Here is a 13,836-nt window from a genome sequence, read left to right on the forward strand (position 1 = left end):
GTTTTTCTTTTTTGGGAGGAGGGGTTGGTATTGGTTTTTTTTTTTTTTTTTTAAGATTTTTTTTTTTTATTGGGGAATTGGGGGATGGGAACAGTGCTGGGGAATTGGGGGAAGGGGAACAGACAAGTTGCTGTCCTTTTGTTCTTCAGTCTAGTTGTGGAGGACGTTGCTTCACTGGCCCGAGTTGGCACCATCATTGCGCTCTTCCTGGTGAGGCAGATCAGTCGCTGGCTTCTGGACGGCCGCTCACTGCGGCTGCTGGCCGCTCACGCTGGCTGCTGGCTACACACGGTAGCCCATGGCAACCCACTGCCACAGGGGCTGCAGCCTACGCCTTCGACTCACGGCAGCCCAGCTCCAGGTCAAGCTGTTGTTCAGCATCTTAGCTGTGGAGGGCAGTGTCACTGGCCCTCATATGTGGGATCCGAACCGGGGCCCTCTGGCGTCCCAAGCCTGTTCTTAACCATCGCGCCACTCGACTGGCCCGGTATTGGTTTTTTTTGTGTGTGTGGTTTTTTGTTGTTTTTTATGTATGATTTTATTTTTTTATTTTTGTTTTTTTTTATTATTAGTTTCAGGTGTACAGAACAATGCAATAGTGATCCTTTTCACCCCTCACAAACTAACAACACCCCTCACACCACCCACTGTCCTTCTACCCCCCGGTATCATACTTATCTGTTACAATTCCATTGACTCCATTCCCACACTCTACATCCTGTGAGGTTGGTATTGTTTTTGAAAAGAGCTTTGCAAATGTTTAATTTCTAAAGAATTAGAGGAGAGTGGAAGTCTCAAGAGAGAAGAGGGAATGTGAAGTTCTGGAAGAGGCAGAGGGGAAAGGGTACATAGCATGACTGAAATGTTTGGCCTCAGCTAGGGAAGGGGACACCCTTCTTTCCCTGTATCAGGACATGTAAGTAGAGGTGGGTATGGTGTTGGAAACTCAAGAAAACTCCCTTATGATGATTCTGTTGGTGACAAAATCGTCTGGTGAAAATGCACTGGGAAGTGGGTGTCAGATTTGAGGGTAGGGAAAAGAGGTTTGGGTACATACAGTAAGTCCCCGACTTACGAGCGAGTTCCGTTCCAGGAGAACATAAGTCGGATTCGTTTGTAAGTCTGACAAAGTGAGTCTTATGCACTTTTGACACAAATATACAATGTAAAGCCAATGGTTGAATGATTCATGTTATTAGAACGAGCGATGTCTACCATCTTTTCTTGGTCCAGTCTCTCAATTATTTTCACTTTTGTTTCCATAGTTATTGCTTTGCGCTTCCCAGCAGTCCCCTCCGCATCAACACTGCTTTTCCTCTTGCTTCCGGACATCCTGGGCTCCGATTGAGCACTGCACTACTGTACACTATCGCACTGTACAGTAAGCACCCAGCAGCGCAACTGTGACAATGTCTGGCAGACACGTGAGCTACTTCCATGATTTGTTCGCATCTACGAATGTTCGTAATGCAAGGTCCGTTCGTATCTGTGCAAGTTCTCAACTTGAATGTTCGTAAGTCGGGGACTGATTGTATTCCCAAAATGGGAAGGAATATTGACCAGAGAAATGCAGAATGTCTGTGGTTGAGTGGCAGCCATTTAACCTGCTGTGTGATTTTTTTTCTCTCCAGCAGTGTTCAGTTATCTGAGCAGACTGTACCATCAACCCTTTGAGGATATATATTTCAGCATATTTGTTAAATGATTATATAACACATCAGAGTGATGTTAAAAAAAAATTTCAATGCCCTCCTTATTTTATCAGTTTCTCATACTTTAATAAAAAGATAAAACTAAAACATACCAATGGAAGATATTTTCTGTAGAGGTGTGTGGTATCTTAAGACATAATTGAATGGAAAATAATTGAGGAAAATCAGTTAGAATACTAGTTAATTAAATAGATTTAGCTGTAAAAAAAAAAGTACTTTTTGAACATAGAGAAGTAGAATTAGTAATAATATTTGAAAACTCATAGACACCCTAAGGTTGTCACCCAGTGACATTCTTCTCAGCCAAATGGGTAACTACGGGTTAATTCCAGGTTATCTCATGTTTCTTTTGGGCCTTTCTTTTCTCAAATAACATTTTTTTTTTTTAGCTGAGCCATCCTGCCACCTGTTGGCAGCTCAGCGGCAGCTCAGCTTGGGCTGGGAATTGAACTGGCGACCCTGTTGCTCGAGCTTTCACTCTTGAGCAAGCTCTAAACCAACTGAGCCACTCAGCCGGCCCCTGGGCCTTTCTTTTAATGTCCTGGCATTAAGAAAGTATAAATAAGCTGATCACAAACTAGTTCCTTTTTAAATATATATGCGGTTCAGTTCTCCATAGATATTCACAATGACCATGAGCCACTGCATGGATCTGTCCTTTGGAAACAGCATACTAGAAAAGTTGAAGAATTATCTAGTAGATAGTGAAATCATTTTTAGACCGTTGTCATGTTTTAAGTGCAGCTTGTGGGGGCACTTAAAATTGAAATAATTATCTGGGTCCTTTAACAAATAATTGTGGTAACTTTTTTAAAGTAAAATTGTTTTAAATTTATTTTACAATAACTATTGGTCAACATTATAACTTTTCAATTTTGACTAGAAAGGCCAGAAGTTGGTTTGCTACTCTTTGTATTTAGATTTGGAAAGTGGGTTTGATAAAGTAATTTAGTAGAGATAAAAGTACAGGGAGAACTATGGATCAATTTTAGGGACTTGAGTAACTTTAATACAGTTAAAGTTTGCTTCTAGTAAGTTTATTAGTTAAACCACGTAAAGACTACGATTTTAGAGCTGCCTTGTCAAAAAGATGTAGAGGATTTTAGGCAAGTAGTAATGATCGCTATTATTGGATACTGGTGCTTTTTAAGTTAGACTTATATAATGATAAAGTGCCTCAGTCTATTTAAGATCTGAGTAGCTTTTCATTGTGCGAAACCCATTTGCTGCAATCTAAGCTAAGTTGAATATCTCACACTTGCATGTTGTTGAAAAAGCAGATATTGGAGTAAGAATGAATTAGTTGAATTCCTCACCACCTCTGGAAAAACACCTTCATTGATGGTAATTTAGTCATACAATCTTAGCATATGATGAATAAAAAGCACAGCCTTTTTGGTTTGGATAAACTGCTGAGTTTTTAACCCGGAGACAATTACCATTAAGATGCTGGGTTTCAGAAGAAACTTTATTTCTCACTTACTGATTATTTTGTATGAAGAAGTTACATGTGAAAGGTAAATTATGTAAAATTAATGTTGAAATATTTTTTCTTCTTTTTAGGTTACTATAAACAAAAATTCCACCAGAGAAAATGCTGAAATCAGAGTTACGGATACATGAGATTTGATTTGCTGGATGAAATACAGCAGTTAATAATTGTAACCTGGGGAGAGAGCCCAGATTGCCAGATTACATGTGTAAATCACTGCGTTATTGCTTTAGTCATTGTCTCTATTTAGCAATGACAAGGCTGGAAGAAGCGAACAGAGAAGTGAACATGCATTCTTCAGTGCGCTATCTTGGCTATTTAGCCAGAATCAATTTACTAGTAGCTATATGTTTAGGTCTTTATGTAAGATGGGAAAAAACAGCAAATTCCTTAATTTTGGTAATTTTTATTCTTGGCCTTTTTGTTCTTGGAATTGCCAGCATACTCTATTATTATTTTTCAATGGAAGCAGCAAGTTTAAGCCTCTCCAATCTCTGGTTTGGATTCTTGCTTGGCCTCCTATGCTTTCTTGATAATTCATCCTTTAAAAGTGATCTGAAAGAAGAATCAACCAAATATTTGCTTCTGACTTCCATAGTGTTAAGGATACTGTGCACTTTGGTGGAGAGAATTTCTGGTTATGTCCGTCATCGCCCTACCTTACTCACCACAGTTGAATTTCTGGAACTTGTTGGATTTGCCATTGCCAGCACAACTATGTTAGTGGAGAAGTCCCTGAGCGTCATTTTACTTGTTGTAGCTTTGGCCATGCTGATTATTGACCTGAGAATGAAGTCTTTCCTAGCTATTCCAAACTTAGCTATTTTTGTGGTCTTACTGTTTTTCTCCTCATTGGAAACTCCTAAAAATCCCGTTGCGTTTGCATGTTTTTTTATTTGCCTGGTAACTGAACCTTTCCTTGACATTTATTTTAGTGGCCTTTCAGTGACTGAGAGGTGGAAACCCTTTTTGTACCGTGGAAGAATTTGCAGAAGACTTTCAGTCGTTTTCAGTGGAATGATTGAACTTACATTTTTTATTCTTTCAGCATTTAAGCTTAGAGACACTCATCTCTGGTATTTTGTAATACCAGGCTTTTCCATTTTTGGAATTTTCTGGATGATTTGCCATATTATTTTTCTTTTAACTCTTTGGGGATTCCATACCAAATTAAATGACTGCCATAAAGTATATTTTACCCACAGGGTAGATAACAATAGCCTTGATAGAATCATGGCATCCAAAGGAATGCGCCATTTTTGCCTAATTTCAGAGCAGTTAGTTTTTTTCAGTCTTCTTGCAACAGCGATTTTGGGAGCAGTTTCTTGGCAGGTAAGCTTACAGTTTATTATGTCAGTGTCTATGATGTATGATGAAATGTTCGCTTCAAGTGTTGAATTATTAGAATTGAAAGATCAAGTTCCTCATTTCAGAAGAAGATTCTTTTTTGGCACTTATTTAATTTTGTTAATGGAACTGAAGTATTGAATGAATATTGATAGGATAATTGTTTGATTACTAGCAAAGAGGTACCAAAATGTTAGCAATACTCAGCATGTGACATCTCGCATCTTCTGCTACATTAATGAGGCACTCCTAGATTAAAGATTCTTAGAATATTAACATTTGAAGAGTGCTTAGAGATTACATTTTAATCCTTCCATTTTACACATGAGAAAACTGAAAGCCAGAGAAGACATATCCAGAGTCACTGTAATAACCAGAACCAGGTTATCTAGCTTCTATGAGTATCTAGTCCACAGTCTCCTCACGACAGCAGATTTCTTTTCTATAGCCTTTTCCCTAAAGGAGTTTAGATATATAATAACATAGACATTAAAAGAGGATTAGATACTTAATAACAGATTAGAGGCTCTCCTAAGAAAGAAAAAATGGGTTTTACAGTACATTTGCTGCCCACAGCATGTTAAGAAAAGGTCTTCTTTTTTTAAACATTCAAACTGTATGGTTGGAGTTTATAGCTACAGTATGAATAAACCCAGTCTTTCATTCTTGGAACACTTATTGGCTGCACTCTATGTCAGGTACTGTACTGGGTGCTGATGAGCTCAAGATGAATAATGACTCTTTTCTTAAAGAAGGCATATCTCATGGGAGAGGGATAGGCAGGCATGTGAACAAACGATTACTACTGTGTGACAAATGCTACAATTTGACTAAGTCAGGTTGGGATGTAGCCATAAAGGAAGGTCGCTCGTCCCAGCTCCATGCAGCTCTCTGCTTTGCACCGTCAGGGGCTGCAGAGTGTTTCCAGATGTGAATATTGGAAGGGAAATGTGAGGACTGCCTGGCTATGGTTCTTTTTAGTGAATGTGGGCTAGGGCAGGGAGCCTGTGTGGGAGTCTCCAAGTGATGAAAACGTGGGTGTTGCCTGAGGATATCTTCCTCACTTTACTTGGCAGTGCTAGGGACAGTCAGGATGATGATGATGATGATGATGATGATAGATAATGTGGGAAACTCTTAACAGGAGTTCTCCTTCCTCTTTCTCGCTTCTTCTTGTTGGCTCCTTTCCCAGTCCTGCTTTTTCTCTTTCAAATCAGCCTCATGTTTGACATCTTTCCAGATCATTAAATCTTGTTAACCAAATATCTTCTGAGGCACCAAATTCTTGTTTACTTAATATTGGGGGTCTTCAAATATGGTATGTGTACCACTGGAGTTACACAAAAGCTTCCCAGGGAGTATGTCAGCAAAGATAATTTTAAGAAAATCCGTTTTCACATTCTCACATTCCATTCTATTCTTTCCTAAAGTTGATCTGCTTGAGAATGCCTTTCAGTCTGTGTGTGGAGTGGTATCTCATTGTGGTTTTCCTTTGCGTGTCTCTAATGATTAATGATGTTGAGCATCTTTTAATGTGTGGAGTGGTCCTCCACTTATCTTTGTTATTGAAGTATCTATTCATAGCTTTTGCCCATTATTAAATTGGGTTATGTCTCTTCTTATGATTGAATTTTAAGTGTTCTTTTTATATTCTAGATACAAGGCTTTTATGAGATATATGATTTGGAAATGTTTTCTCCCAGTCTGTGGCTTATCTTTTTTTCTTAATGATACTTTTTGTAAAGTACAAGTTCTCAATTTTTTGAAGTCCAGTTTATGTATTTTTGTCTTTCATAGACTGTGCTTTTAGTATCATATCTAAAAAAATCTTTGCTGAACTCTAAATCACAAAGATTTTCCTCCCATAGTAGTTTTCTTCTGTAGTTTTATTGTTTTAACTTTTACATTTAAATGTTTGATCTATTTTGAGTTGATTTTTGTTTACGAAATGAGGTAAAAATCTAGTTTTTTTTTAAAAAAATATGTCTTTCTAATTGTTCCAGCACCATTTGTTGGAAAGGTTATCCTTTTCCCTGCTGAATTGCCTTGGCACCTCTGTCTAAAATCAGTTAAATATAGATGTAAGGCTTTACTTCTTAGCTCTCTTTTTTGTTCCATTGACCCATACGTGTATGTCTGTCTATCCTTATACTAGTAATATGCTGTCTAGTACTAGATATTTTCTGATTTCCCTTGAAATTTCTTCTTTGACCTATGTGTTATTTAAAAGTTTGTTGTGTCATAGTATTTGGGGGATTTCCCACATTTCTTTCTGTTACTGATTTCTAATTTAATTCCATGTGATTAGAAAACATAGTTTAAATGATTTTAGTCTTTTATTCAGACTTATTTTGTGGCCTGGCATGTGTTTTGTTTTGGAGAATGCACCATGTTCATTTGAAAAGAATGAGTATTCGGCTGTTGCTGAGTAAAGTGTTCTATAAATATCAGCTACATCAAGGTGGTTGGTGGTGGTATTCATGTATCTATATCCTTGCTGATTTTCTGTCTAATTCTATCAATACTGAGAGACAGATATTAAAAATCTTCATTATAATTGCTAAATTGTGTATTTGTCCTTTCAACTATGTTATTGGGTTGTAAGAAAAGTCCTGATGTATTTTTTTCTATGTTTTTCGTTGTAAAAATGCGTCATGAGCTGACGCAGCTGGGGCCCCCCGCCCGCCTTCCCAGAAACACAAAAATGTGTCATGACTTTTCCGACAACCCAATATTTTCTTGCCTCGTGTGTTTTAGGTTTCTGTTTCTAGGTGTATATACATCTTTAATTATTATACCTTCCATGTGTGTGTGTGTGTGTGTGTGTGTGTGTGTGTGTGTGTGTATATATATATATATATATATATATATATATATATATATATATATATATATCATTCTGTAAACAGCATAGTTAAAACAGAGACATAATGGCCTGCAAAACCTAAAATACTATCTGGCTTTTTACAGAAAGAGTTTGCCAAGTCCTGTTTTAGGCTAGTGCTTTTCAAACCTTATTATACATAGGAATCATGTCGGCATCTTGTTAAAATTCCAGAGATTGGAATTAAGTGATTTTGGGAAGACAGCCTAAAACTCTGCATTTCTAAAAATCTTAAAGGTGATGCAGAAACTCCTGATAGAAGTACACCGTTTGAGTGGCAAAGTATTTATTTAACTGTTCAAGACTAACATGAATGAATCTACTTGAGTTTTGTCTGCATTCCCAACTTAGTTGCAATTTAGTAACTGTTGCCTGCAGTGTAGGCGTTGTGTCTTTGAGACAGTTAAATTTTTTAACTTAAATTCAGCTAATCTTAGAAAAAGTTCTCAAACTGTGCTTTGCCCAGTGTTCTGTGAGAATGTTAATGAGTATACTCAGAGAAAAAATGTTCAAACTTGACTGTGAAGTTCTTGCGTCTATCCCTCATTAAGTCCATTAACTATGTACCCACTACCCCCGACACTCACCTATTAACCTCTTTGTGAAACACAATCTGGAAAACACTACTGGATTTATACAAGTTCCAACCCTTTTGATTGATGAAAACATCAGAAAATAATACAGTGAAAGGCAAAAACTTAAGAGCTTTGTTAGGCCAGTGCTATTTTTGGCATAATAATATTGCTAATCCAAGTAACTTTTTCCCCCCGTCTTTTTGTTCTTCATTAACTTTTTGGGGTGACATTGGTTAGTAAAATTTCATAGGTTTCAATTGTACTTTTCTGTAATACATCATCTATGTATTGTATCATGTGTTCACCACCCAGAGTCAGTTCTTCCATCATTATATTTTTTACCCCCTTTACCAACTCTTTTACTATCCCCTCATCCCCCACTTACCCTCTGGTAACCACTAAACTGTTATCTGTGTCTATGAGCTTTTGTTTCTTTGTCTTGTTTGGTTTTTGCTTTCAGTTTTATATCCCACATATGAGTGAAATCATATGGTTCTTGACTTTTTCTGACTTATTTCACTTAACATAATAATCTCAAGATGTATTCATGTTGTCGCAAATGACAATGTTTCATCTTTTCTTATGGCTGAGTAATATTTCATTGTATATACGTACCACATCTTCTTTATCCAATTATCTATCAAAGAACACTTTGGTTGTTTCCATGTCTTGGCCACCATAAATAAAGCTGCAGTGAACATCGGAACACATATATCTTTATGGAAAAATGTTTTCAGATTTGGGAGAGGGATTGCTGGGTCATATAGTAATTCTATTAATTTTCTTGAGGACCCCCCATACAGCTTTCCATAGCGGCTGCACCAATTTACATTCCCACCAGCAGTGTACGACGGTTCCTTTTTCTCCACAGCCTCTCCAACACTTGTTATTTCTTGTCTTATTGATAATAGTCATTCTAACTGGTATGAGGTCATATCTCATTGTGGTTTTGATTTGCATTTTTCTAATAGCCAGTGAAGTTAAGCATCTTTTCATATATCTGTTGGCTGTTTCTATGTCTTCTTGGAAGAAGTGTCTGTTCAGGTCGTTGGCCCATTTTTTAACTGGATTGTTTTTTCATTGTTGAGTTGTATGAGTTCTTTGTATATTTTGGATATTAGCCCCTTATCAGGGGTGTTGTTTGCAACAATCTTCTCACATTTGGGTTTGCCTCTTTGTTTTGTTGATGGTTTCTTTTGCTGTACAGAAGCTTTTTAGTTTGGTAGAGCCCCATTCATTTATTTTTGCTTTTATTTCTCTTGCCTTTGATGTCAAATTCATAAAATCTTCTCTGAATCCAAGGTCCATAAGTTTAGTACCTATACTTCTATGCAATTTATTGTTTCAGGTCTTATGTTTAGGTCTTTGATCCATTTTGAGTTTATTTTGGTGTATGGTGACAGGAGTCTAATTTTAATCTTTTGTACATGGCTTTCATTGTTCCTAGCCCCATTTATGGAAGAGGCTTTCTTTTCTCCATTGAACTTTTTTGGCTCCTTTGTTGAAAATTACCTGCCCATGTACGAGGTCGGACAATTAGGTTCTCGAACTTGTTACAACAATGTTGCTAACCGTATTTGTTATCAGAGGGACTATTCATTATCAATTTGTACCAACTGGACAAACAGTTAACCAAGTTTACTGTTTGGAAGTGCTGAAAAGGCTGCGTGAAAAAGTTAGATGATCTGAACTTTTTGCCAACAATTCAGGGCAATGCACTAGCTCACACGGCACTGTCTGTGGGGTGGTTTTTAGCCAGTAAACAAATAACTGTATTGGAACACCGTCCCTACTTATCTGTTCTGGCCCCCAGTGACTTATTTCTTTACCCAAAGTTAAAGGAAATATTGAAAGGAAGACATTTTGATGACATTCAGGATATCATGGGTAATAAGACAGCTTTGATGGCCATTCCAGAAAAAGAGTTTCAAAATTGCTTGGAAGAGTGGACTAAGCACAGGCGTCAGTGTATAGCTTCCCAAGGGGAGTACTTTGAAGGTGACCATAGTGATATTCATCAATGAGGTATGTAGCACTTTTTCTAGGATGGGTTTGTGAACTTAATTGTCAGACCTTGTATATGTGGGTTTATTTCTGGATTCTCAATTCTATTCTATTGGTCTGTGTGTCTGTTTTTCTGCCAGTACCATGCTGTTTGGATTATTGTCGCTTTGTATTATAAATTGAAGTCAGGAAGTATGATACCTCCAGCCTTGTCCTTTTCTCTTAAGAGTGCTTTGGCTCTTCAGGGTGTTTTGTGATTCCATACAAATCTGATTATTTTTTTTTTGTTCTATTTCTTCAAAAAATGCTATTGGGATTTTGATGGGTATTGCATTAAATCTACATATTGCTTTGGCTAATATGGCCATTTTAACTTACGTTGTTTCTTTCAATCTATGAACACAGAATATCTTTCCATTTCTTTGTGTCTTCTTCAATTTTAATAATGTCTTACAGTTTTCAGTGTCTAGATCCTTCACATCCTTTGTTAAGTTTATTCCTAGGTATTTTATTCTTTTTGTTGCAGTTGCAAAAGGAATTGTTTTTTTCATTTTCTGAAATTTCACTGTTAGTACATAAAATGCACTGGGTTTTTGTACATTGATTTTATATACTGCAACTTTACTGTATTTGTTTATTGTTTCCAGTAGTTTTTTGGTGGAGTCCTTGGGTTTTCTTTATAAAGAATTGTATCAGCTGCAAAAAAAGTGACAATTTAACTTCTTTATCCCCAATTTGGATGTCTTGTATTTCTTTTTCTTGCCTGATAGCTCTGGTTAGGACTTTCAATACTATGTTGAATAACAGTGGTGAGAGTAGGAATCCCTGTCTTACTCCTTATTTTAGGGGGAAAGCTTTCAGTGTTTTACCATTAAATATTATGTTAGCTGAGGGATTGCCATCTATGGCTTTATTGAAGAACTTCTGTACACATTTTATTGAGCGTTTTAATCATCAATGGATGTTGTAACTTGTCATGCTTTTTCTGCATCTACTGATACAATCATGATTTTATCCTTTTTTTGTTTATGTAGTGTATCATATTGATCGGTTTGCATTTGTTGAAGCATCCTTCTGCCTCTGGAATGAACCCCACTTGATTGTGATGTATAATCTTTTTAATGTATTGTTGTTTCAATTTGCTGTGCTAGTATTTTGTTTAGTATTTTTGCGTCTATAGTCATCAGAGATATAGTTCTGTATTTTCTTTTCTTTTGTTATTTTTACCAGATTTTTGTATCAGGGTAATGTTGGCCTCATAAAATGACTTAGGAAGTATTGCCTCTTCTCCAGTATTTTGGAAAGGTTTGAGGAGGACAGGTATTAGATCCTCTTTGAATGTTTGGTAAAATTCATTTGAGAAGCCATTTGGTTCTGGACTGTTGCTTTTACGGAGGTTTTGTATGACTGTTTCAACTTCCTTACTGTTGACTGGTCGAAGACTTTCCAGTTCTTCGTGATTCAGTCTAGGAAGGTTCTGAGAATTTGTCTATTTCTTCAAGGTTGTCCAATTCGGTGGCGTTTCATAATATTCTCAAATAATTCTTTGTATTCTGTGGTATCCCTTGTAACTTCTCTTTCATTACTGATTTTATTTATTTGAGGCGACTCTCGTTTATCCTTAGTGAGTCCAGCTAGAGAAATATCAGTTTTGTTTATCTTTTCAAAGAACAAGACTTTCAATCATTTTTTTCTTATTCTTTATTTTATTTATTTTCTTTCTGATTGTTATAATTTCCTTCTTTTTACTGACTTTGGGCTTGTTTTTTTAGTTCCTTAAAGGGTAATGTTAGATCATTTATGCAAGCTATATCTTGTTGCTTGAGGTAGGCTTGTATTTCTATAAACGTCCCTCTTAGTACTGCTTTTGCTGCATCTCCCAAAGTTTGGTATGTTGTATTTTCATTTGTCTCTGCATGTTTTGATTTTTTTTTTTTTACTTCTTCTTGGACTGAGTAGTTGTTCAGTAGCATGTTTAATCTCCACATATTTGTGATTTTTCCAACTTTCTTGTAGTTGATTTCTAGTTTAATACTGTTGTAGTTGGAATAGATGCTTCATAGATTTCATTCTTCTTAAATTTATTGAGACTTATTTTGTATCCCAACACATATGGTCAGCCCTTGAGTGTTCCATGTGCACTTGAGAAGAGTGTGTATTCTGTCTTTTAGGGATGGAAAGTTCGATAAATATTAAGGTTATCTGGTTTAATGTGTCATGTAAGGCCAACGTTTTCTAGTTGACTTTGTGTCAGGATGATCTTTTTATTGATGTAAGTGGGCTATTAAAGTCCCCTACCATTGAAAAGTGTCAGCTTCTTACTTTAGATATATAATTAATAATAACTAATAATATATAGTTAATAATTTCTTTGTATGTTTTGATGCTCCTACGCTGAGTGTGTATATTAATAAATGTTATGTCTTCTTGATGGGCTGTCCCCTTTATCATTATAAAATGTCCATCTTTGTCTCTTGTTACCTTTTTTGTCTTGAAATCTGTTTTGTACAAGTATGAATATAGCTGCTTTTCTGTGGATACTATTTACTTGCAGTATTATCTTCCATCCCTTCACTCTGATGCAGTGTTTGTCTTTGGAGCTGAGATGGGTCTCCTTGAAAGCATCATATATTTACGTCTTGTTTTTTAATCCATCCAGCTATTCTATGCTTTTTTGATTGTGAGTTCAGTCCATTTACATTTAGAGTGATTTATTGATATATGAGGATTTATTACAGCCATGTTATATTTCGTTTTCTGGTTGCTCTGTGTCTCCATTGTTTCTCTTCCCTTGTGTTTTTGTCTGCTGTTTTAGATTGATGGTTTTCTATGGTTTTTTTTTCTGTTTCCTCTTTTTTATGTTTTGTGTCTCAGCTCTAGATGTTTGTTTTGTGTTTATCTTGAGGTTTACATAAATTGTCTCATAGATAAAATAGTCCTTTTTCTTATAATAGCATCTTGTCTTCATTTGGATATACAAGTTCAGTTTTTTTTTCCTCTCCCTCTTTTATTTATTTATTTTTTTGTTTTCACAAATTGTCCCTTTTTCTGTTGTGTGTTTGTTACCAAATTGCAATCGTTATAATTATTTTTAATGCTTTTTTTTCTTGTAAGCTTTGCATTATAATTGTTTACTACCTATTCTGAAATAGAATTGCAATTTTCTGCTTCTGTCACCTTACTCAAATTTGTATACCTTTTTTTTGGTTTTGTTTCAGGTAGAAAAACTAATGTAAACATCTCTTGTAATGCAGGTCTTGTGTTGGTAAATTCTCTTAGATTTTATTTGTCTTGGAAAGCCTTTATTTCTCCATATCTAAAGGATAACTTCGGTGGATATATTATTCTTAGCTGCTGCTTTTTCTCTTTGAATATTTTGAATATATCGTTCCACTCTCTCCTGGCCTATAGGGTTTCTACTGAGAAATACAAAATTTTAATGATAATTTAATTGGGTTTCCTTTATAGATTACAGTCTTCTTTTCCCTGGCTGACTTGAGACTCTTTATCATTGACTTCGAAAGCTTTAATATAATATGTCTTAGAGAAGGTCTTTTTGCGTTGAGATAATTAGGTGTTCTGTTAGCTCCTTGTATTCGAATGGCCAGCTCTTTCCCTAAGATTGGGAAGTTCTCATCAATTATTTCTTTGAATAGGCTCTCTGTTCCCTTCTCTCTCTCTTCTTCCTCTGGGATACCCATTACCATTAATGTTGCTCTTTCTAATGGAGTCAGAAGATTTTCGTAGCGTTCTTTTATTTTTATTTTTATTTTTTTAACTCTAAGTTCTCTGTTCTTTTATCTGAATCATTTCTAGATTTCT

The 13,836-nt window shown here is 36.0% G+C and overlaps 1 protein-coding gene across 1 annotated transcript in view; it reads left to right on the plus strand.

Annotated features, from left to right (window-relative positions):
• The first annotated feature begins 1,431 nt into the window (after nt 1-1,431).
• The window catches only part of TMEM168 (transmembrane protein 168), a 32,242-nt gene continuing 19,837 nt past the window's right edge, over nt 1,432-13,836 (plus strand). The window contains exons 1-2 of the mRNA XM_019634038.1: nt 1,432-1,474; nt 3,276-4,689. Coding sequence (XP_019489583.1) covers nt 3,409-4,689 — 1,281 coding nt within the window. The 5' untranslated portion in view covers nt 1,432-1,474; nt 3,276-3,408. The remainder of the gene's footprint in view (nt 1,475-3,275; nt 4,690-13,836) is intronic.

This window comes from Hipposideros armiger, unplaced genomic scaffold, assembly GCF_001890085.2.
Source record: "Hipposideros armiger isolate ML-2016 unplaced genomic scaffold, ASM189008v1 scaffold_1483, whole genome shotgun sequence".
NCBI classification, from domain to species: domain Eukaryota; kingdom Metazoa; phylum Chordata; class Mammalia; order Chiroptera; family Hipposideridae; genus Hipposideros; species Hipposideros armiger.